The 23,622-nt window shown below is 37.6% G+C and overlaps 1 protein-coding gene across 1 annotated transcript in view; it reads left to right on the top strand.

Annotated features, from left to right (window-relative positions):
• LOC135712159 (WD repeat and FYVE domain-containing protein 3-like) overlaps positions 1-23,622 on the top strand; it is an 89,593-nt gene that overhangs the window by 28,167 nt on the left and 37,804 nt on the right. Inside the window, exon 9 of the mRNA XM_065235124.1 lies at positions 6,087-6,278. Within this exon, the coding sequence (XP_065091196.1) occupies positions 6,087-6,278 (192 nt within the window). The remainder of the gene's footprint in view (positions 1-6,086; positions 6,279-23,622) is intronic.

Here is a 23,622-nt window from a genome sequence, read left to right as displayed (position 1 = left end):
TGAACGATAATCAAAATTACTCGGACACAATACACGAAGAAAAAAAAACTACCAACACAGGAACACAAACTTAAAATTTAACTGATGGGAGAAAGAAAGAAACAAGAACAAAAATTTATCTCATAATCCTATACTACTACCACCGAGCGTTTACACAGCAGCAGCGGAGCAACGGGCAGCGTGGATGATCTTCGATCCGCATGTGTGGGCGGTCTTCGTTGGTGTGTGCTTATGTGAGGGTCGGCACTCAGCTGAACACACGATGATAGATGAGCGGTGTAAATGCGGAGACAGATGACAGATGCTGACACTCGATGACGATGGTGCAGGTATGCGTTACCACGCACCGATGGTGCACAAAATGGTTGGCGAATTGCCAATCGCAAAAACAATTTTCCTTCCGATGATGCCGAAAACACACTTTCTTCTCAGAAAAAAAAAAACACTTTTAGTTATTTACTTAGCTGGGAACTATGTCAGGAAACACTAAGCGAAAAAAAAAACTGATAATTTAAATCAAGCGAAATATTGCTTCACGCACCATCTAGCGTTGACAAAGGTCAGCAACAATCATTCAATTACAATCGAGGGGTGCGAATATACACTCAAAAAATTCCACACGTTTGATCGAAGTGTTTAAGCTCTTGATTTTTTAAATGCACAATCACATTTACTTTAAGTGTATTTCACCTTGGTTCGATGCGTTATACACGTTAATTTCTAGTGTTTCAAACTTTGAAATGTTGAAAATCTTTCACTATCCATTCAAGTGTATTGCACATTGAATCACACTACTGTTCAAAACAAATGGATTTAAAGTGTTTTGCATTTCAATACGATGTGAATTGCTTGCTCAGAAAGGAAAACATCGAAAACAAGAGTTGTGACTTTATCGTATCATCCGCCTCCATATATGAGAGCAACAGTGGCACAGTGAGATCGAACGAAGACTCCGGCAGCAGCACACCCTAACAGTCCATGATCAAATCCCAAATCAGTCCCATTAAAAATATATGTGAAAGCTCTGGCCTATGGAAGTTTTGTTTATATATTTGTTGATTCATTTTTAGAGTCGGTAAAGTAGAAGTCGCGAAAGTAGAATATTGAACAATGATGTGCAAAGCTATTGATATCACCATATAAGGGACATAGAATCCAAGTTTGTCACAATTCAAATCCATAGTGTTCATGCATGGTTCATAGCATAAGATTCACACATGAAATGGATGTGTTTCACAATAAGCGCAAAATTAAGTGTGAGACACATGATGATGACGTGTGGAATTTTTTGAGTGTAGCACTTATTACAAAAGTAAGAGTCACATTATTTTCATTAACTACATTGTGTATTATATTACTTTAAAATTTGTCTGACATGTCACTGTTGTCATCAAATAAAATAATATGCTGAAATACATTCATTTGAAACATTAAACAAATTTTCATTTGGTTTACCCCTCGTGACGATAAACAAATACATTGGTAGCCTTTTTGGCCACAGAAGTGCTTTCATCGCTAAAAATTTGGTTCGCCAGCTTAGCGAAAGAGTGGATTATATTGTTAATATAATATATTTGCCGTACTTCTTGCTAGGACGCAGTGATATTTATTTTCATAGAAAGACTTTATTCTTCTCTACAACTTATTTTTAAAAATTATAACAACTTATAATGAAAAATTATAAAAACATTGTTTTGAAAACAAATACTACAAACAATACAAAACCGGTGTTCAACTCCTTTTCAAAAGAAGTTTTTTTTTCGTTCAGAACCGAAATTCTGTCAATAAGAATGTGTTCACTGTGCTCCGGTAGGCAAGTAGAATTAATAACGCCCCTTTTCACCTTAGAACAAACTCACCTCACCTTACCTCTAACATTAAACGACAAAAAGAAGCAAGTTTTTTTTTTTAATAATTCGTTTATTTTTCCAGGCTCATTTGCTGTAGCTTTGCGGAGCCGATATTCATTGTTTAGATAACAAAATTACTTAAAACTAACGTTAGTAAAGCGGGGGCCGATTACTCGCGGCTATCTCAAGGTTAGGGGTAACAAATTGTAACAAATGGATGGCAGGGTAGGGATTGTGAACACAAGGTTTGGAGAGCAATGTGCTCTTGATTTCGAACTAGGCGACACTCTGATGAAAAAGACAAACATGGGGGTACACCGATGGGTAGCTAACAACTTGGGAGAACACAAGATGACACTAACTTCTAAATCCTCAAATCTATCCGCTTTAAAAACACATAAATTAAATTCAAATAGTCAAGGTCTCGGTTCGCCAAGACATCTCTAACGGGTATCGCCGGTTGTTTTCCTCGGGACCTGAGGGATGTGGATAACTCAGATCTGGCAACACGGTGTAAGGTACACGACCAAACAACATGCTCGATATCGTGATAACCACTGCCACACGCACATAAATTGCTGCCTGAGAGCCCAATTCGATAGAAGTTTGAGTCTAACGAGCAGTGATTGGACATAAGCCTTGATATAACGCGTATAAAGTCGCAGCTCATGTCCAACCCTTTGAACCATGGTTTGTTCGACACCTGTGGGAGAATAGAATGTAACCATCTTCCCAATTCACCATCATTCCATTTTTGTTGCCAACTGATGAGGACTTACTGGCGAACAAAGGAGAAAAATTCGTTGAAGGCGATTTGTCGCTCAAAAATATCGCCTTCCATAGCGCCCACCTTAGCCAATGAGTCCGCTTTCTCATTACCCGGAATTGAGCAATGAGATGGGACCCAAGCTAAGGTGATAGTATAGGAGCAGTTAGATAAAGCACTCAGTTTAGTTCGTATTTCAGGCAGGAAATACGAGGAGTGCTTCATCGGCCTCATTGAACGAATAGCCTCCAATGAGCTAAGACTATCCGTAAAAATGAAATAATGGTCAGAAGGCAGTGAGGCAATTCGCTCTACTGCGTAAAATATAGCTGCGAGTTCCGCAACGTATACGGAGCATGGTTTCTGCAGTTTATAGGAGGCGCTATGAAATTGATTAAATACACCAAATTCAGTGGAAGCATTTATGGTTGACCCATCTGTGAAAAATCTTTTATCGTTACTTACATGGTGGTACTTGATTGCAAAAATTGAGGGAACAACCATCAACCGATGGTGATCTGGTATTCCATGGATTTCTTGCATCATGGTCAGATCAAAATTTACAGAGGAACTATAGAAGGCTTGAAAGCAATCACGATTGGAGATTAATGAAGAAGGACCAACCTCCAGCGTCATGTACTCATAGTACAAACTCATGAATCTTGTTTGAGGATTTTGGTCGAGCAGCTTCTCAAAGTGTTCTATTACCAAAGGATTCAATACTTCACAACGGATGAGAAACCGGAAAGACAGCTCAGCGAAACGATCTGTCAGTGGGAGAACACTCGCGAGTACTTCGAGGCTCATCGTATGAGTCGAGTGCATACAGCCTAGCGCAATACGAAGGTAACGGTATTGAATCCGTTGCAGCTTAAGAATGTGTGTTTTTGCTGCGGATTGGAAGCAAAAGCTGCCGTACTCTAAAACCGAAAGGATGGTTGTTCGGTACAACCTAATCAGATCTTTCGGGTGTGCTCCCCACCAAGTTCCGGTAATTGTACGAAGAAAATTGATTCTTTGTTGGCATTTTTGTTTCAGATACGCAATATGTTTTCCCCATGTGCATTTGGAATCGAACCAGACACCTAACTACTTGAAAGATATACTTTGAGTGATTGTTCTACCCTTTAGTTGAAGCTGTAACTGTGCAGGATGATGCTTCCTAGAAAAAACAACCAACTCAGTTTTCTCCGGAGAGAATTCGATACCTAGCTTCATAGCCCAAGTAGACAAATTGTCTAAGGTATCTTGCAATGGTCCTTGCAGGTCCGGTGCACTTGGCCCTATAACGGACACAACGCCGTCATCTGCAAGCTGCCTTAGCGAGCAATTTTCATCAAGACAACCATCAATGTCTTTTACATAAAAATTATAAAGAAGCGGGCTTAAACATGAGCCCTGGGGGAGACCCATGTAACTAATTCGTGAAGTTGTCGAGTTTCCATGAGAAAAGCTCATATATTTCTCAGACAACAAGTTGCTCAAATAGTTGTTCATAATTGGTGAAAGCCCACTATCGTGGAGTTTATCCGAAAGGACATCGATACAAACAGAATCAAAAGCCCCCTTAATGTCCAAGAAAACTGAACCCATTTGCTGTTTTTTTGCGCATAGGCCAGTTGAATTTCAGTTGAAAGCAACGCAAGACAGTCGCTCGTTCCTTTGCCTCTCCGAAATCCAAATTGCGTATCTGAAAGTAAACCATTCGACTCGACCCATTTGTCTAGACGGAAAAGAATCATTTTCTCCAACAATTTCCGTATACAGGCAAGTTGGAAAAATTAAAAAATAAATAAGCAATGACTATGATATATAAGAGGACTTTTTTCAAACAAGCTACCTCTAAATCACGTTTTCAAGAGTTACCGCCACACCAAACATTTTTTTTTAAACATCTTTAGCTATCATTTGGAGGATGAGCCACCAGATTTCCAGTCAAAGTGTTATGTTTGACATTCTTAATACATATTCATATTGAGTTCTCCAAACAGAATCTCACGAACAGCGTGTAAATTTATAGGATTTTGACAGTTTAAACAGAAATACATATTCAATTTTTATACAACACATATGACGTAGTATAGGACTATGTGTGATATTAGACTGATGCAAAATTTGACTTTTTCGCTCCACAGTGCTTAAATGGTTTCAAATCGGGTCTTGATTAGCCTCCCAAAGTTACAACTCATTTGGTTAGAAACAGACTTCGCACAAGCCATTTGAAGTTTACATGTAAATTACTATGGGAAATCTCAACTTTTTGTTCATTGCCTTCTAGTATTTTTCCATATTGAGCTGCGAGACAGTTCGATATCCATTCTTATACAAAATTTTCTCAGCTACAAGTTTGCTCAAGATCGTTTCTATGTAAAACGAGACAGGAAAATGTTATTAATTATTTAAGAGATTGGTAAACTTATGACATGATCAAGCAGCTGCTCTGTAGGCAACACTGTATTTTCAGTGTGGCATAGTAGCCATGATTTTTGTGTCCTATTCAACGCCCCAGAAACACCAATGTTGCCTGCTGAGCAGTTGATTGAGCATGATCATAAGACATCAGCGCATTGAACCATTGATAACTTTCGATCCTTGCATTTAATCAAAAAGTGGTCTTCTGCAAAGTTGCAACTCAGAAAATTTCCTACAAGTACAGTTGAAAGTTTTTGAAGCAAACCGATATGGTGAATTATTAGATAGACATGAACAAAAATCTTGGTTTTACCATACTAATTCCCATACAAATTTGAAATGGTTTGTGCCATCTCAGTTTCTCACCAAATGGGTTCAAATTTTGAGAGGTTAGTCAGGATCCGATTTGGAATCGTTTAAGTATTGTGGAGCAAAAATTTCAAATTTTGCATCACTCTAGTGTGATATGTAGCGATAATTGCCACAGAAGTGCGGACGTTACTTAAGCGTTTTTTTTTTATTCAGCTCCAACCTGGATCGGATATCAATATTGGGTCTGCTTGGTTTCTGACAAAGGCCAGTTTGTTTTTTTTGTTTTCAAAACCTAAGGTTTGCACTGACTAAAAGTTCGATAACACTGTGGGTTGGAACTGGTTCTATAACTATAATTTAGAAAGGAAAGGATGTAACATGGGATACTCAAGAACTGGGTTTTTAATTAAAAAAACATACCGGTTTTTATGCATCATCTGAAACAGCTTCGTTTTCTGAGCACAACGATATTTTTATCGAACCCATTAGACATTCATCTCGATGTTCAAATCAAGTTAATCTTTTTTTTTAATTTCCGTCGCTTAATCTATTATTTGACACCTCGCTTCCATACAAACTCCCACCGAGGGGCACTAAGATGGTGATTTTTGATAACGTAATCGGATTTATTTTAAATAGTTCCACTGCACCAAAGTTGGTGATATTTTGGATTTCGTTTCAATTTTTAATGCAGATTACGAATACGTATTTACCTATACCCCTTAACAACCCAATTTTATTTGCAGGGCGATATCGCAACATGTTCTGCAACATGGCTTTACGTGTGGTCAATAAACGGAGACTGTCTCGCAAAGGTTAACACAAGCATTGGATGTGCAGATCGGATGCAACAGATATTGTGTGTTACATTTTCACACAAAAACGAGTGGGATAATGACAATGTTATCATAACTGGATCAACCGATGGCGTCGTTAGGGTAAGTAGAAAGCATCGTTATACGGAAAAACGCAAACTTTACCGCACCAATCGAGAACAACCCTTTTTTGGTTCCATTTGGAGTCCCAAACAACTGTGCAAAATTTGGGGACGATTGGTTGTAACTCGGCTTTCCGCATTGCGTTTGAAATTTGTATGGAAATTAGTATGAGAAAACCAACTTTTCTGCATTTTTATCCCTAGAGACCACAATTTTGCATGAACCGTGCAACGGTGCAATTAAGTAGGGGAATTTACGTATTCTCGGCAACCTAAGCAGCGACCTTCTTTCTATAGCCTTTTTCTCTAAGGAACGCACACATATGCAGTATTGGTTTGTTTACAATCTTTTGCTGCCAGCTGCTCTAACAATTTCAGTCGAAAGAATTGTCAAAAACTGTTTTGAAACGCTTTTACAAAGCTCAATTCTTCTCTAGTGAGAGCGAGTATTGTCGGCAACCAGTTTTTCTTCGGCAACCATTCCATTTGAACTGCATGTAAATCTGCTGTTCTATTATCGGCAACTCGAAATCAGCTACAATTTGTAGTGCGTGTGTTGCATTTCAAGAAAACCTTGCTAGATTGCTTTTTCTCAGTGGTAAAAATATAGTCAAATTGAAGCTGAAAGCATAAAGAATCGTTTGCATGCATTCAGCGAAGTGTTTTCGTAAGAAAATCCAGTGAAAATAGTGTTTCAATTTGGGTTGCCGAAAATAGTCTGGCATGCCGAAGCCGTCATTTCCCCTATGTACAAATATAGTCCAGGAAGTGCCTAACAACTAAGGAAGTATGGTGCTAGAATGTATCTTAAAAAAGTTATAGCTATTCAAATATTTATGGTTTGAATTAAAAACCAGAAAACCCTTTTTCTGCCAACACTGCCGGTGTACCAACACCGAAAAAAGTTTTCATATAGCTTCCATTGGAAACGCACATGATATTTTTCCAATAACAAAATTAATGATTTTTATCTGAAATTCACATAACATTCATATAATCACATGAATTCTATGTGATAAATCACATAATTTTCATTGGACACATAAGGCTCATGTGATTATGTAGTGCGATTCACAATTATGAGATCACATGAAAGTTATGTGAAATTCTAATGGATATTTTCCATTGGAAATGTGATTTATTTTTTGAGTGAATGGAAGTCAGATTCCAAACTGAAATAATATCGGAGTTTCTTATCTTACCGATTTGGTATGTTCAGATGAATTATTCAGAAACAGTTGCTCTATCTCATATGTGTAGCCCCCTCACTCATATCAATAGTTTCAGTTTGAAATAACTTCGGGGTTTCTTATTTTATCGATTTGGTATGGGACGCATTTCGCGCCAAATCGTATTCGGAGCTGGCAGCACCCTCTCAGATTTCAATGAAACTTTCTGGATGTGTGAACCTTGACAAAATATGCTACTTTGCACACTTAGTTTTTACAAAATTTATCTAGACTAACATTTGAGAAGGGCCAAACTTTTTCTGCCGATTTTTTTCAAAAAAATATTATGTAAAAATGACAACTCCTACAAAAATGTGTTGTATGGATGACTTTTAGGAAATTGTCCAAGTTATCGAAAAAAAATACTGGAATTTTTTTTGAGACCTACACTGAAAAAAAATCGATTTTTTAAATTTCAAGTCGATTTAAAAAAATGGCCATGTTTGATTTGGATGGAACTTTGCCTCCAGATAGGTAATTATGTTTACTACCAACCGTCCATACATCGCGAGATGGGCACTTTGAAGGAAAAAAAAAGTTAGGTCTACTAATATCATTGTCATCAAAAAATTCCCTAACTAGTTTTTTTGTATCATCGTTGATTCCATGCCCACTTCTTTTATTGGGTGTGCTTAGAATACCCTGCTCATTAACAAGGCTCTTCACCTGCCTCACCATGTACGTTGGTGCGTTGAATTCTGCTACAACTTTATTCACGGACCAAGACTTTGGCAATACTGATAATACTGTTATCTGATCTTTTCTGTCAGCTGTAGGGGAATTGAACTTCTCCTTTGGCTGCACAATCATTTCTTCGTATGCCTCTACTTTGCTAATGTCTGCTGTATCTAGGCCAAATATATTTTTTTCGCACTGCTTGTGTAATTTCTAGAGATTTTATTGAACGATAACCCATGCTCCTCATGTTCCTCGATGAAATTGGAGATAAATTCAACGTTTCCACAAAGCCATCAAACTTCTTAACATTGTATGGGCGTTGCAGATCATCTGCTGATGGAACTGACTCCAATGATGGAACCGATGGTACCGTATCTGAAGGAAAGAAGAAGAAAAAATAATTAATAAGTGCAATTAGGAGGTTGCAGTTAAAAGTTGATAGAATCATCAGGATGACTGTTCTTACCTAGCTCATCTACGGGTTGATGGCCACTCATTGATGGACCTGGATCATCACTATGCTGCTGCCCACTAGTCGACGGTTGGATATTTACTTCATTTCCTACCGATCGGCGTTTTTTCGTACCTGGACTTCTATTATGAGATATCACGCTACGGCATGACTCACAAATGCTCATCGTTTCATTAATTTCGTGGTTATATCCCATAGAATGTATTTTTTCTACCATCGATGACGATATGGCCCGTAACTTATTTCGGTTGCATCTCGGATTATTTATATTTGCACAACATTTCAATCCTTTGAGCCTTAATTTACTACTTTGGTCCATGATAATAATTTTACTACAACTTGTCTTCACAACTTTCGTTATCAGATTGACTGTTGCTTGTATGAAATCAACCTTAGTTTATAGTGCTCATAGGTAGAATGAAGTGGTAGGTATATAATGTTAATGGTTTAGGTATAAATAACAGAAGGGCATATAGAATTATGATGCGATACGTTTACTTCCCAAATCGTTGTTGATTCTAAAGAAGATCTCAATTTAAATTTTATTCATACCTAATTCTTTATGGATAATTTGAGCTAACAATTCTAAGTTGCTATAGGAGTATCGGATTTTGCCTCAGTAGTAGACAATATAATCAATTATATTATTTTCTAATGATATAAGCCCTTTTCATATGGAATTCTCGATTAATCCAAGTGATTAGTTGCTGATTAGACAAAATTGAATCACAAATGGGTTCATTGGTACGTTAAAAAAATCAGTTCAGACATGAAAAAGTTTTTGTAAGAAAAACTTTTTTTCCTTAAAAGTGCCCATCTCGCGATGTATGGACGGATGGTAGTAAACATAATTACCTATCTTGAGGCAAAGTTTCATCCAAATCAAACATGGCAATTTTTTTATATCGACTTTAAATTTTAAAAATCGATTTTTTCAGTGTAGGTATCAAATGAAATTTTTTTTTAGTATTTTTTTTTTCGATAATTTGGTCAATTTTCTAAATGTTATCCATACAACATATTTTTGTTGGAGTTGTCATTTTTCCATAATATTTTTTTGAAAAAAATCGGCAGAAAAAGTTTGGCCCTTCTCAAATGTTAGTCTAGATAAATTTTGGAAAAACTGAGTATGCAAAAGTGCTTATTTAGTCAAAGTCTACACATCCATAAAATTTTATTGAAATCTGAGAGGGTGCTGCCAGGTGCTGCCAGCTTCGATTCGATTTGGCGCGAAATGCGTCATAGGTTACGTGCATGCAAAGAAAACAAAGGCAAAGTATGCACAGGTAGAACGGGAACCTTATTTGTAGGATGGTGCAAACATTATCACGCATACGGTATTTTTGTGGTGTGACATAGTGGAAACGTTTGAGCGTAGTTGGATCATATGCCCTATATAATTTAAAAATCAGCTAGGAAACTAATTTCAAAGTGAAGCATTTTAGTCACTTGAAGGTGTCACCTGGGTCGAACTAAGATATAATAAATATAGGTCAAAGTCAAAAGTACTTTAAACACGTTTAATTTTAGATTGCAAGCACAAGTGTAGGTACTTAATAAAGCATGGGTTATGATTGATTAGGCGAATTTGAGATTTCAAAAATTTATTAAATTAGACTAATGAGATATCATAATCATCAAATGAACTTAAATAAGAAAATTCAAAAGTCTAATAATATTAAGTAGATTAACAAAAGAATTAGGATGCGGGGGGTCCGCTTAGGGAGGCAACTAACCTTTAAAGTTGTAGCATACATCTTCCTATTTAGTCTAGAACTTCAATAAGAAAACGCAAGCAGACCAATAGCATTGAGCCGATTAACAAGTTTAGGAAATAAGTAAAAGTAGAGGTATGTGACAATTAATAACTTTTAAACTTTTGTAGGTATTATTTTCCCCTCAATTACTATATTATTCTTTCAATACGCGATTTCAATAGAGATTTCTGAAATATGCGGTTAAAGCATTTGAGTTAAATTATTTCTTTGTATTCAAGTACAAGAACAGCAGTCAATGTTAATGTAAAGGGTGATACGGTCAAAATTTGGTCAATATCAACTTGACGTATTTCTTTCAATTTTGCATTTAAAAAACCTGAACACCCCTCATTTTGAAGGTGTGTGTGTAGAATGTTGCTCCTATTTTGATTTTGGAATTCACTCTTCAGTTGTCAAAATGCCGTCCAAGCAAGAAGAGCAGCGTATCAAAATTTTGCTCGCGCATCGCGAAAATCCGAGCTACTCGCACGCAAAGTTGGCAAAATCGCTAAAAGTTGCCAAATCAACCGTTACAAATGTAATTAAAGTGTTTGGGGAACGTTTGTCGACAGCCAGGAAGTCTGGTTCGGGGGGAAATCGAAAACCGGAAGCCGCTGAGACGACAAAGAGAGTTGCCGGTAGTTTCAAGCGAAACCCTAACCTCTCTCTCCGAGATGCCGCAAATAAGCTGGGTGTATCGTCTACAACCGTGCATCGAGCCAAAAAACGAGCCGGACTATCGACTTACAAGAAGGTAGTGACTCCAAACCGCGATGATAAACAAAATACGACGGCCAAAGCGCGATCCCGGAGGCTGTACACGACGATGCTGACGAAGTTTGACTGCGTGGTAATGGACGACGAAACCTACGTCAAAGCCGACTACAAGCAGCTTCCGGGACAGGAGTTTTATACGGCAAAGGAAGGGGAAAGGTAGCAGATGTTTTCAAGCACATGAAACTGTCAAAGTTCGCAAAGAAATATCTGGTTTGGCAAGCCATCTGTACCTGTGGCTTGAAAAGCAGCATTTTCATAGCTTCCGGGACTGTCAACCAAGAAATTTACGTGAAAGAGTGTTTGAATAAACGTCTGCTGCCTTTCCTGAAGAAACACGGTTGTTCCGTACTGTTTTGGCCGGATTTGGCATCTTGCCATTACGGTAAAAAGGCCATGGAGTGGTACGCCGCCAACAACGTGCAGGTGGTTCCCAAGGACAAGAACCCTCCCAACACGCCAGAGCTCCGCCCAATTGAGAAATACTGGGCTATTGTCAAGCGGAACCTAAAGAAGACCAAAAAAACTGCTAAGGGCGAGCAGCAGTTCAAGGCAAACTGGCTTTCTGCGGCGAAGAAGGTGGACAAGGTGGCTGTACAAAATCTGATGGCAGGGGTCAAGCGTAAGGCCCGGCAATTCGGATTTGGAAAAGCGGAAGCCTAACTGAATATTTTTCCTGAATTTTATACTAATTGAACTTGAAAAAGAAATTTAATTTGATTTTTTAAATAAACGATTTCACCGATTTACACGCGTTTTCCCTTGACCAAATTTTGACCGTATCACCCTTTATGAACTAAACCCTACGTGGCTGTAAAATCGATCTTTCCTTATGTGGTATTGATACATCGATGCATGTTTAACTTTTCGCGGCTGTCGGAATCAACGCGCCTACGTCTACGGAGCTTACACAGAAGTGATTCGCAATTCGGTAGAGCTTACCAAAAGTTATTTTTTTTTATCTTACAGAATTTGTTCGGTACGGTCGCGAATTTTTGAAATTATGGATACGTGCGGTAAAATAACTAATATGACACAAAGCTCAATAGTCAAATTAGTAGAATATCCAGGGAGGAAACCAAAATTAATCAACTTGCCAACATAGGCTATCACATTTATTTTGGTGGCACTCTTTATGTGATAATAAGTTTTTTCTCTACGGTTGTCTCGCGCGGCGTTCGCAATTTACGCGATTTTCGTATCTTACGTAATTTAGATGTTTTGCTCTAAACGGTTTTACTGACTCGAGATCGTTCCTTAAGCGGTTTTGGTGCAGGTTAAACCTTTGGCGGCTGTCGGAATCAACGCGCCTGTCTACGGAGCTTACGCGGAAGTGATACGCAATTAGAGCTTGTCAAACGCTTTTGAGCTTATGTAGTATAGAATTTGTTTGGTACGGTTGCGAAATCTTGGAATGATTGATCCCAAGTAACAATTTTGGTTTTATGAAGGTTCTGTAGACCATGATTTAGACTTGTAGAATGCTATAAAACCACTATAAAACTCGAAATGTTCCTTGGGATACGTTCTTTAACCCTCCGCTACTCGCGCTGTTGTACTTTGAGTATGAGTTTTCCATTGCCATTCTGTTGCTGAGTTACGGATCGATCTGAAACCAACGAGTATTCCTAAAAAAACTTGTTTTGGTCTTAACAAGCAAAACTTTGGTTACAGTAAACACCTAAAAAATGCGGATAATAGAGAAAATGTACATGGAAATCGCATGAACTATGACCATACTACGTGGGATTTGACTTAATTGATTACAACATGGAATATATCGAGATCCTGACCAGATAGAAAGTTACTGTCTCGGACAAAGTTGTTCATGAGATCATAGCCTTGTCGCTGGCGGACAGTAGTTCAGAATTTTCTCACTACGTAGCGCTAGTATACATGCGAAATTCTCGCGTGTGATATATCTCGAGATCCTGACCAGATAGAAAGTTACTGTCTTTCATAAAGTTTTTCAGGAGGTCAAAGCCGTTTGCTTGGTGCTCAATAGTTCAGAATTTGCTCAATACGCGATTCTAATATACACGTGAAATTCTCATATAAAATATCTCGAGTTCCCAGCCAGATAGAAAGGTACTGTTTTCGGTATAGTTGTTCAGGAGGTCAAGGCTTTTTCGCAGGTGGACAGGAGTTCAGAGTTTTCTCACTTTGCGGCGCTACTATACATGTGAAACTCTTGCATATAAAATATCTCTAGATCCTGACCAGATAGAAAGTAAATGTATGCGGCAAAGTTTTTCAGGAAGTCAAGATCTTTTTGTTGAGTGATAATAGTTCAGAATTTTCACACTATGCGGCGCTAGTTTATACGTGCCTTTCTCGCATATTTAATAGCTCGAGATCTTGATCAGCTAGAAATTTGCTGTCTTCGACAAAGTTTTTTAGGGGGTCAAGACGTTTTGGCTGGTAAACAGTAGTTAAGAATTTTCTCACCTCGTGGCGTTCGTATAAATAACACTTCTCGCATATGCTATAATTCGAGATCCTAATCAGATAGAAAGTCAGGAGGTCAAGGTCTTTTGGCTGGTGGACAGTAGTTCAGAATTTTCTCATTGCGCTGCGCTAGCAATCGCGTGCAATCCTCATATATGCTACAGCTCGAGATCCCGAACAGCTAGAAAATTACTGTCTTCGGCAAAGTTGTTTTGGAAATCAAAGCTTTTTTACTGGTGAACAGTAAATATTTCAGAATATTTTCGGTATGCGGCGCTAGTGTGCATGTAAAATATTTGTATATGCTATAGCTTAAGGTCAGGAAGTAACTGTCACCGTCAATTACGAGAAAATTAATTATGATTCTTCAGAGTAAATTTTGAAAAATAGTGTAACTTTGGGTGAACCTTTGGTATACAAAATTTGAAAATGATATAGAGAAATTTGTCTCTTCGTATTTCCATTCAAAATCTTTCAAATGTTCTAAAAAGATCGAAAATTGGACGTTTTTAGGGGGTGTCCTTAAACTTATGATCGGTAGTATACGGTTTTATAAATTTCTCCATTCAACTGAGCAAAAGTGCCTCACTCTCTAAGCTAGTCTCGTGGACCATGCACACGTAAATACAAGGATTTTTTTTGTTCTTTACCCCTCGATAAGACATTTTGAAATTAGCCTAAATGAAAGGGAGACTCTAAACATTCATTTGGTGGAAGTTTCAGCGATATTGATCTTTTAAGATAATGTTTTCCATCTGAGATACGTGTTAACACTAATATCAAGTGGAACGACTCACTCAAATTTATGTATCCACAAATCTGCATTAAAATCTTCACCAATAAAAGAAATCCAGAATATATTGGTCTTATCCCACTTAGGCTGATGTAAATTGTATTTTTATTTTATGATATTGACACTAGCGCCGCGTAGTGAGAAAATTCTGTACTGTCGACCAACGAAAAAGTTTTGATCTCCTAGACAACTTTGCCGATAACAGTTTAGTAGGTCTCGAAATATATCTAATGCGAGAATTGCACGTGTATAGAAGTGCAATGATGTGAAAAAAATTTAATTCGATATGTCCATCAGCCAAATGGCCTTGGCTCCCTGAACAACGGCCGAAGACAGTAACATTCTATTTGGTTAAGATCTCGTGATATTTGATATATAAAAATTTCACGTGTATACTAGCGCCGCTTAGGAAATTCTCAGCTATTGTACACCAAGCAATAGGCTTTAAGCTCCTGAACAACTTTGTCCAAGACAGTAACTTTCTATCTGGTTAGGATCTCGAAACAAACCACATGCGAGAATTTCACGTGTATTCTAGCGCTACGTAGTGAGAAAATTTTGAACTACTGTCCACTAGCGAAATCTATCTGATCAGAATCACGAGATATTTTACATGCGAGAATTTCTCGTGTATACTAATGCACTATTGTGCACCAAGCAGTAGGCATTGACCTCATGAACAACTTTTTCGAAGACAGTAATTTTCTACCGGTTCAGAATCTCGAGCTATAGCATACGCGAGAATTGTATACGTTTACTAGCGCCACGTGGTGAGAAAATTCTAGGCTACTGTCCACCAGCCAAAAAGTCTTGACCAGTGCTGTAAACAGGGATGAAAAAATCATGAAAAAATCACCAGCATTAACTATGAAATGAATTTTTCATCCATAGTGAACTTTGATGAATTTTAGTGATTTTTTCAGCCCTGGCTGTAAATTCTCAAAATCATTTGAACATTTTTGATGAAAATGAGAAAAGTAGCTATTCACTATAAAAGGGGACCTCGTTCGAATGGGTGATATCAGTTGCTTAGTCATTTGACGAAGGCATGGATCATTCTCATTTGAGAAACGCTATATATCATTCAATTGAGTGTATCCTACACATAAACGGAGTTCTGGTCGAAATTCCGTCGAGAAAGCTAAGCCAACCCGACACCAACCTGATTTCTACCAAACCCCAACTCAATGTTGACCCGACATTGACCCGACATGAACCCAAAATTGACCCGACAACAACACGACATTTGGTCGACATCAACCTTAAATTAGCCTTACATTGATCCGACCTCGGGTCGACTTGTCTGTTCGGAACCATTTTTCTGGGTTTCTTCCATACTCCACTGTCGTATATCAAATGATAGTGAGTGACTCAATTGACAGTGACAATGAGCTTCGAATGAGAAAGGGGCTCTTCAAATTATAGTCATGTGAGAATTCGTTTACACAGAATTGATTGAATGGTTGTATTAGTTAATCATCAATCGAATGATATGAAAATTTACAGCACTGGTCTTGACCCCCTGAACAAGTTTGCCGAAAACAAACTTTCTCTCTGCTCAGGACCTCGAGGTATTGTATTGCTGATTGCACTTTTAATAAGTGAAAACGCGCTTATTAGTCCAATTTGGTGTGAAATGCGCAATATAAGCGAGAATTGCATGTGTATACTAGCACCGAGTAGTGAAAAAAATCTGAACAACTGTCCACCAACGAAAAGATCTTGACTTCCTGAACAACTTTGCCATAGACATTTACTCTCTATCTGGTCAGGATCTAGTGATGTATCACATGCGAGAACTTAACATGTATATGAGCACTACCTAATGAGAAGATTCTGAACTACTGTTCACCAGCAAAAGACTATGATCTCCTGAACAGCTTTGCGTAAGACAGTAACTTTCTATCTGGTCAGGAACTCGAGCTATTGTATATGCGAAAATTGCAAGTATATACTAGCGCCACGTAGTGAGAATTTTCTGAACTACTCCACCAACGAAAAGATCTTGACTTCCTGAAAAACTTTGCCGAAGACAGTAACTTTCCATTTGGTCAGAATCTCGAGATATTTTATATGAGAATTTCACGTGTATACTAGCGCCGCGTATTGAGAAAATTTTGAACTATTGTGCATCAAGAACTAGGCTTTGATCTCATCAATAACTTTGTCGACGACAGTAACTTTCTATCTGGACGTGATCTCAAGATATATCACATGCGATAATTTCACATGTATTCTAGCGCTACGTAGTGAGAAAATTCTGAACTACTCTCCACCAGCGGGTTATGATCTCTAAAACAACTATGCCGGAGACAGTAAATTTCTATCTGGTCAGGATCTCGAGATTTTCCTACGTATTACAGACACCGTTCACATTTTCTCTATTATCCGCATTTTTTGGGGGTTAACTGTAATAAAAGTTTAGCTTGTTTAGTTAAAAACAAGTTTTTTAAGGAATACCCGTTGGTTTCATATCGATTGGTAGCTCGGCTGTTGCACAAATTACAACGCACGAGTACTTGTGTTACAAAAGTTGGTTAAGGGTTGGAGGGTTAAATTAACTAATTTGGTCCAAAGCTCAGTAGTAAATAAGTAGAATGTCTAGGGAGAAAACCAAAATTATCACATTTATTTTGGTGGCACTCTTTGAATGATAATAAGCCTTTTTTCTCGCTTCGGTTTTGCACGGCTTTCGGAATTCGCGCGGTTTTCGTAACTTACATCCTAATTTAGATATTTCGTTCGAAACGGATTTACTTATTCAATCGGTTTACTACGCGGATGTATCTACGCGCATACGTCACAGCATTTTTTCCATAACTTTCTTAAAAACAATACACACGGAATCAAGTGTTCAAGCTGCCAACATAGGCTAGTCGTTCTGCTGTATTGTCAAAGATAGAAGCAAAAATTATTCAAATGGGTCAAGTCTTGAAAACTAAGCTGTCACGCAGCTCCAGCTTAATACCCAATAAAAAATTCGATTAATCGATTAACGAACCGAAAAGTAAAATATTTGTAATCGATTATATCATGCCGATATAAGCATAAACTTCTTTCTTCATCTTTTCAAAAATGTTCTGCCATCTCATTGCTGGAAAAATGACGGGACATCGAACAAAAAATAATCGATTAATTGATAATCGAGTAATTAAGGGGGGAAGTACAATTAGAAGGCCTAAAATGAGGCCTATCTTTGAGAGTGGATTGCGAGTAGGGAAATAAATGAATGTTAGCGATTCTTTATGTCTCTTATTAAGGATTTAATGAAGATTAATTATCAGTGACATTTTTTTTAAATTTTGCAATTTAGCCCAATTATTATAAATAATGTGAAGTCAATTTTTTAAAGCAGCACTTCGCGCCGTGCAGTCCCTACGTCCATGATCACGTCTGAAACAAAAAAAAACAGGACATTAAATTTGAAGGTACAGCGCACAACATGAATTAATTCGTACGTAAAAATAATGTTTTTTTCACAAAAAAATTTGAAGTTGAAAAAAAAAAATTAAAAAACCCTATTTTTTTCGACTTTGTTTATAAAAAAAACATGTTATAACAAACAAATCTAAAAAATCTTTCTATTCATGTTGTGGAAAATTTAATTATGAACATAAAACAGAAAACCGGAATCGATTTGAATGAAAACTCTGACCTGTACATTGCACGGCGATTTTGAAAACGCTACTTTTCAGTAGAAGCATTTAAAGTTCAACTTTGACATGTTCAGCCATTTGACATGCACTCACTGAATTGCGTATAACTTTTTAAATAAGTTCCGGACGGCTTTATGCTTTTAAAGGCTCATTCCCAGATACATATAGAGTAAATTAAGCCAACAAAATTTTTTTCGAAAAAAAAAATTCTAATTGTACTTCCCCCCTTAATAAATGAGACATCTTTGATTTTGGTGGGATTGTTTTGATAAAAATAGCGCAAAACTTCAATAATAACCATAAAAACACCTTGCATACGGGGGGTACTCGTTGGATGAAAGGGTCCGTGAAAGAGGACACTAAAATTTAAAATGTTTCTTTCGACTGTTTCATCTTAGTATTCTTCTTTGGTTGGGCCAAATCTCTCGTTTGACGTAGGATTACATCTTTCGGCAACATATCGGGGGTGGTTTTGACCAAATGTAACTTTGTCAATAGCGGATGGATTTTAATTCTTAACAAGCCAATCAATTAGAAATTTAGTTACGAATCTGCTAAATTGAACGCTTTATTAATTTTCAATAGGTCAGTACTGAAAATTACACAAATGTCCAACTATTGCAATAGTTATCAAAATTATCACCGATTGCCTGCGAACAGATTTCAAAATCGAATTCGATCATGCCTCCCTGAACGGTGCTTATTCGATTACCGTGTGTGGTGGTGTCCGGTCAGGCGTCAGCAGCAGCAGTGCTTTCAGCGCGTAGCGTTGAACATTGTACACAACGAAAGGCTGCCCGCAATCATCAGTCCGCATCGTGCTCTCTTGCCGTGCGGATCTATTTGCTTTTTGCTTAAGGAAGTGTTACTACTACCTAAAGCTACAACAAATTTAAACAGCACTTTTCAGTGCTCAACCTGTAAAAAATTTCTACCTTGTTCAACTCCTCTTATTCCTCTTCGATCCTTGTTTGGACCCTACCCGAGGTAATCCTTCTTGGATATTGATTTGGAAAATTCCTCTTCGATCCTTCAGATTCTTATAGTAATCTGCTTGGAAGTCGATTTGGATAAAAATTTACTGTCGCCATGGCGCCTAAACGCAAAAGAAAGGGGCAAACTCTTGACCCCCCTTCTGAAGAAATTAATTTGAGTAATCAATTTGATTTGCTCACGGATGATGAGAATGATCCATCATCCAAGAAAAATTCTAGTAAACTTTCCCGGCTTAATGCCAAGAAGGAAAAGATTCCCCCTATTGTGATAACCACTACTGATTTCCATGCTCTTCGCATGGAACTTTTGTATTTCGTGAAAGTTAAGTTTTCACTACAAATTGGACGTCGGGGTGAATGCCGTGTATTGGCTGAAACCTTGGACGGATTTAAATGTCTTCTCAAGTATCTTACTGAGAAGAAGCACAAATTTTTTACTTACGACACCAAAACTGAACGTGTGTTCAAGGTTGTCATGAAAGGACTGCCCAGTGGTGAATCCCTGGATCAGATCAAAGATGAACTGGCAAAATTACTTGGAGTTGTGCCACTCCAAGTAATCAAAATGAAAATGAAATCCCGTCCTGGCGATTCGCGCAACGGGATTTCTAATGATTTTTATTTAGTTCACTTCAAGTCTAGTGAACTAAACAACCTTAAGGCCTTAGAAAAAGCTAGCCTTATGCTCCATGTCCGAGTGAAGTGGAAACACTTCAGGAAGACTGGAGGAAATTTCCAAAACCTCACTCAGTGCCGTAAGTGCCAGGGATGGGGTCACGGAACTAAAAATTGCTACATGCCAGCTAAATGCATGAATTGTGGTGATTCCTCTCACGCAAAGGACGACTGTCCTGTGAAGGAAGATCCTAAGAAATTTAAATGTTCAAATTGTGGTGAAAACCACAAATCTAATTTTTGGGAATGTAAGACTCGCAAAGCGATCCTACAATCTCGTTCTAACCGACAGGTAGGAAACGCTCCACGTTTCCGACCAGGTACAAATTCCTCTGCTGTTAACAACGGTCAGCGAGGAACAAATTCTACATTCGTACCCGTAGGTACAAATATCACCCCTGCTTCAAATGTTTCATCTGTACCTACTCCCCTCGCTGCTAACAATGTTCAGCGAGTTAATGGAGCTACCTATGCTGCTATTGCAGCGGGTAGAAATCAGAATACTAACCAACGTTCTAACGGAAATTTTGACAATTTTGACTTAGAAGGAATACTGCCCCTAAAATGGAATTTTTACAGAATTCATTAATTGACATGTTTTCTGATATGCTTAAATCTAACTCCATGTTTGATGCTATTCAAACTGGAGTTAAATTTGCTAATAATATTGTTATGACTTTAAAATTCAGTAATGGATTTTAAAGCATTAAACATTTTAAATTGGAATGCTCGATCTCTTAAAGATAATGAAGACGAGCTATTTAATTTTCTGAGAGTTCATAACGTGCATATTGCCGTTATAACTGAAACGTTCCTTAAACCTGACCATAAGGTTAAGAAGGACGCAAATTACTTGATTTATAGAAATGATCGTCTTGATGGACCCTGTGGTGGCGTTGCCATCATTATTCATAGACGAATCAAGCATAAAATTCTTTCTTCATTTGAAACCAAAGTTTTTGAAACTTTGGGAGTTTCTGTTGAAACAAAATTTGGACAACTTACGTTTATAGCTGCCTATTTGCCATTCCAATGCGTAGGCCAGCAAAAGAATTTTCTCAAGGGTGACCTCCAGAAACTTACCCGTCATAGGTCTAAATTCTTCATTATTGGTGATTTTAATGCAAAACACCGCTCATGGAATAATGCTCAAAGCAATTCCAATGGTAATATTCTGTTTGATGATTGTTCTGCAGGTTATTACACTATTCAATATCCAAACAGCCCAACATGCTTTTCTTCTGCAAGAAATCCCTCAACTATTGATTTGGTCTTAACTGATTCATGTCATCTTTGTAGCCAATTGGTTACCCATGCTGACTTCGGTTCTGATCACCTTCCAGTAACTTTTGAAATATCCCAAGAAATAATTTCTAATCCCAACAGCTTTACTTTCAATTACCATAGGGCTGATTGGGAGCAATATCGAACATTTATGGAATATAACTTCGATCCAAACATTCCTTTGCAAACCAAAGATGAAATTAATTATGCTCTTGAATCTCTGACTACTTCTATAGTTGAAGCAAGAGCTGCCTCAGTACCAAAATGCGAGGTTAAATTCGATTCAATTATAATAGACGATGATCTTCAGCTCTTGATCCGTCTTAAAAATGTCCGTAGGAGACAATTTCAAAGAACACGCGATCCTGCCATGAAAGTTATCTGGCGGGATTTGCAAAAACAAATTAAAAAGCGATTCTCTGCCCTGAGGAACAAAACTTTTGAAAATAATGTTTCTAAATTAGACCCGAGTTCCAAACCCTTTTGGAAACTCACAAAAATTTTGAAAAAACCTCAAAAGCCAATTCCAGCGCTTAAAGAAGGTGGTAAAATTTTGATCACAAATTTGGAAAAAGCTCAGAAACTTGCTAAGCAATTCGAGAGTTCCCATAATTTCAGTTTGGGTCTTACTAGTCCTATTGAGAATCAGGTTGCCCGGGATTTTCGGAATATTTTCTCTCGGGAAAATATTTTTGATGATTCCTGGGGGACTGATTTGGACGAAGTAAGGTCTATAACTAAAAAATTTCAAAATATGAAAGCTCCAGGTGATGATGGAATTTTCTATATCCTCATCAAAAAACTCCCAGAGAGTACCTTGTCTTTCCTGGTAAAATTATTTAACAGATGTTTCCATTTGGCATACTTTCCTGATAAATGGAAAAATGCAAAAGTTGTTCCAATTTTGAAGCCGGATAAAAATCCAGCTGAAGCTTCTAGCTACCGTCCAATAAGTTTGCTTTCTTCAATAAGTAAACTTTTTGAAAAAATAATTTTGAATAGAATGATGCTTCACATCAATACGAACTCAATTTTTGCAGATGAGCAGTTTGGATTTCGCCATGGGCATTCAACTACTCATCAACTCTTGAGAGTTACCAATTTAATTCGTTCAAACAAATCTGAAGGCCACTCAACTGGAGTTGCTCTTCTAGACATAGAAAAAGCATTCGACAGTGTTTGGCATGAAGGTTTGATTGCTAAATTGAAAAAGTTTAATTTTCCACTTTACATTATGAAATTAGTTCAAAATTATTTAACTGACAGAACTCTGCAGGTAAATTATCAAAATTCCAAATCTAATCGACTACCTGTTAGAGCAGGAGTTCCTCAGGGTAGCATTCTTGGGCCTATATTGTATAACATTTTCACTTCGGACCTCCCTGATTTGCCTCAGGGTTGCCACAAATCTTTGTTCGCTGATGACATAGGCATTTCCGCTAAAGGAAGAAGTCTTCGTGTTATTTGCAGCAGACTGCAGAAAAGTTTAGATATTTTCTCTTCTTATTTACAAAAATGGAAGATTTCTCCCAACGCTTCCAAAACTCAACTTATAATATTTCCACATAAGCCCAGGGCTTCCTTTTTGAAACCTAGTAGTAGTCACATAGTCACTATGAACGGAGTTCCAATTTCCTGGTCAAACCAAGTGAAATATCTTGGATTAATACTTGACCATAAATTAACTTTTAAAGATCACATTGAGGGCATTCAAGCCAAATGTAACAAATATATAAAATGTTTGTATCCTCTTATAAACAGGAAATCCAAACTTTGCCTGACGAATAAACTTCTAATATTTAAACAAGTTTTTGGACCGGCCATGCTTTACGCTGTGCCAATATGGTCTAGTTGTTGCACTACCAGGAAAAAAGCACTTCAAAGGATTCAGAACAAAATTCTGAAGATGATTTTGAAGTTACCTCCCTGGTACAGTACTACCGAAGTACATAGAATTTCGAATGTTGAGACTTTAGCACAAATGTCCAACAAAATAATTAATAATTTCCGGCAAAAATCGTTACAATCCTCAATTGCAACGATTAATTCCCTTTATACTTAGATAAGATTTAGTTTTAGTTATTTAGTTTTAAGCTATCAATTGTTATACTGACATGCAGGTTTGAAAACCTGTTTAAAATACCGAATTACCAAGACAAGAACAATGTAAAAACACTTAGATATATATCATAACAATTAAGGCTGGTAAGTTACTGTAGTAACTGGAGCACCTAGGTTAAAAATGAAATGTTATTTATTTTGAATTTGGAACAAATAAAGAGTTAAAAAAAAAAAAAGGCTGCCCGCAAGCAGCGAGCTGCAGCCCACATGAGCGTCCATTCACCGAAGAAGGAGGAAGAAGCCTTAACGCTACTGATCGGGATCCACCTTCGTGAGTCGCTGTGGGCCATCTATGCCAAGCGCGTCACCCTCGTTCCAAACTCATCCGTGTTGAACACCCTAATAGCTCAGCATTACTCAACCATCACGACAAAACGATCCTTTTCAGGACCACTATAAATTTGATAGAGTATTTTTTTTTGACATTTGTCAAGGTCATGAATCGGATGTCAGCTTCCATATG

Source organism: Ochlerotatus camptorhynchus, unplaced genomic scaffold (genome assembly GCF_037179485.1).
Source record: "Ochlerotatus camptorhynchus isolate MF236.1 unplaced genomic scaffold, CSIRO-AGI_Acam_v1.1 ptg000459l, whole genome shotgun sequence".
NCBI classification, from domain to species: domain Eukaryota; kingdom Metazoa; phylum Arthropoda; class Insecta; order Diptera; family Culicidae; genus Ochlerotatus; species Ochlerotatus camptorhynchus.
Note: the sequence above shows the minus strand (reverse complement) of the source record. Positions and strands in the feature narration are given on the sequence as shown.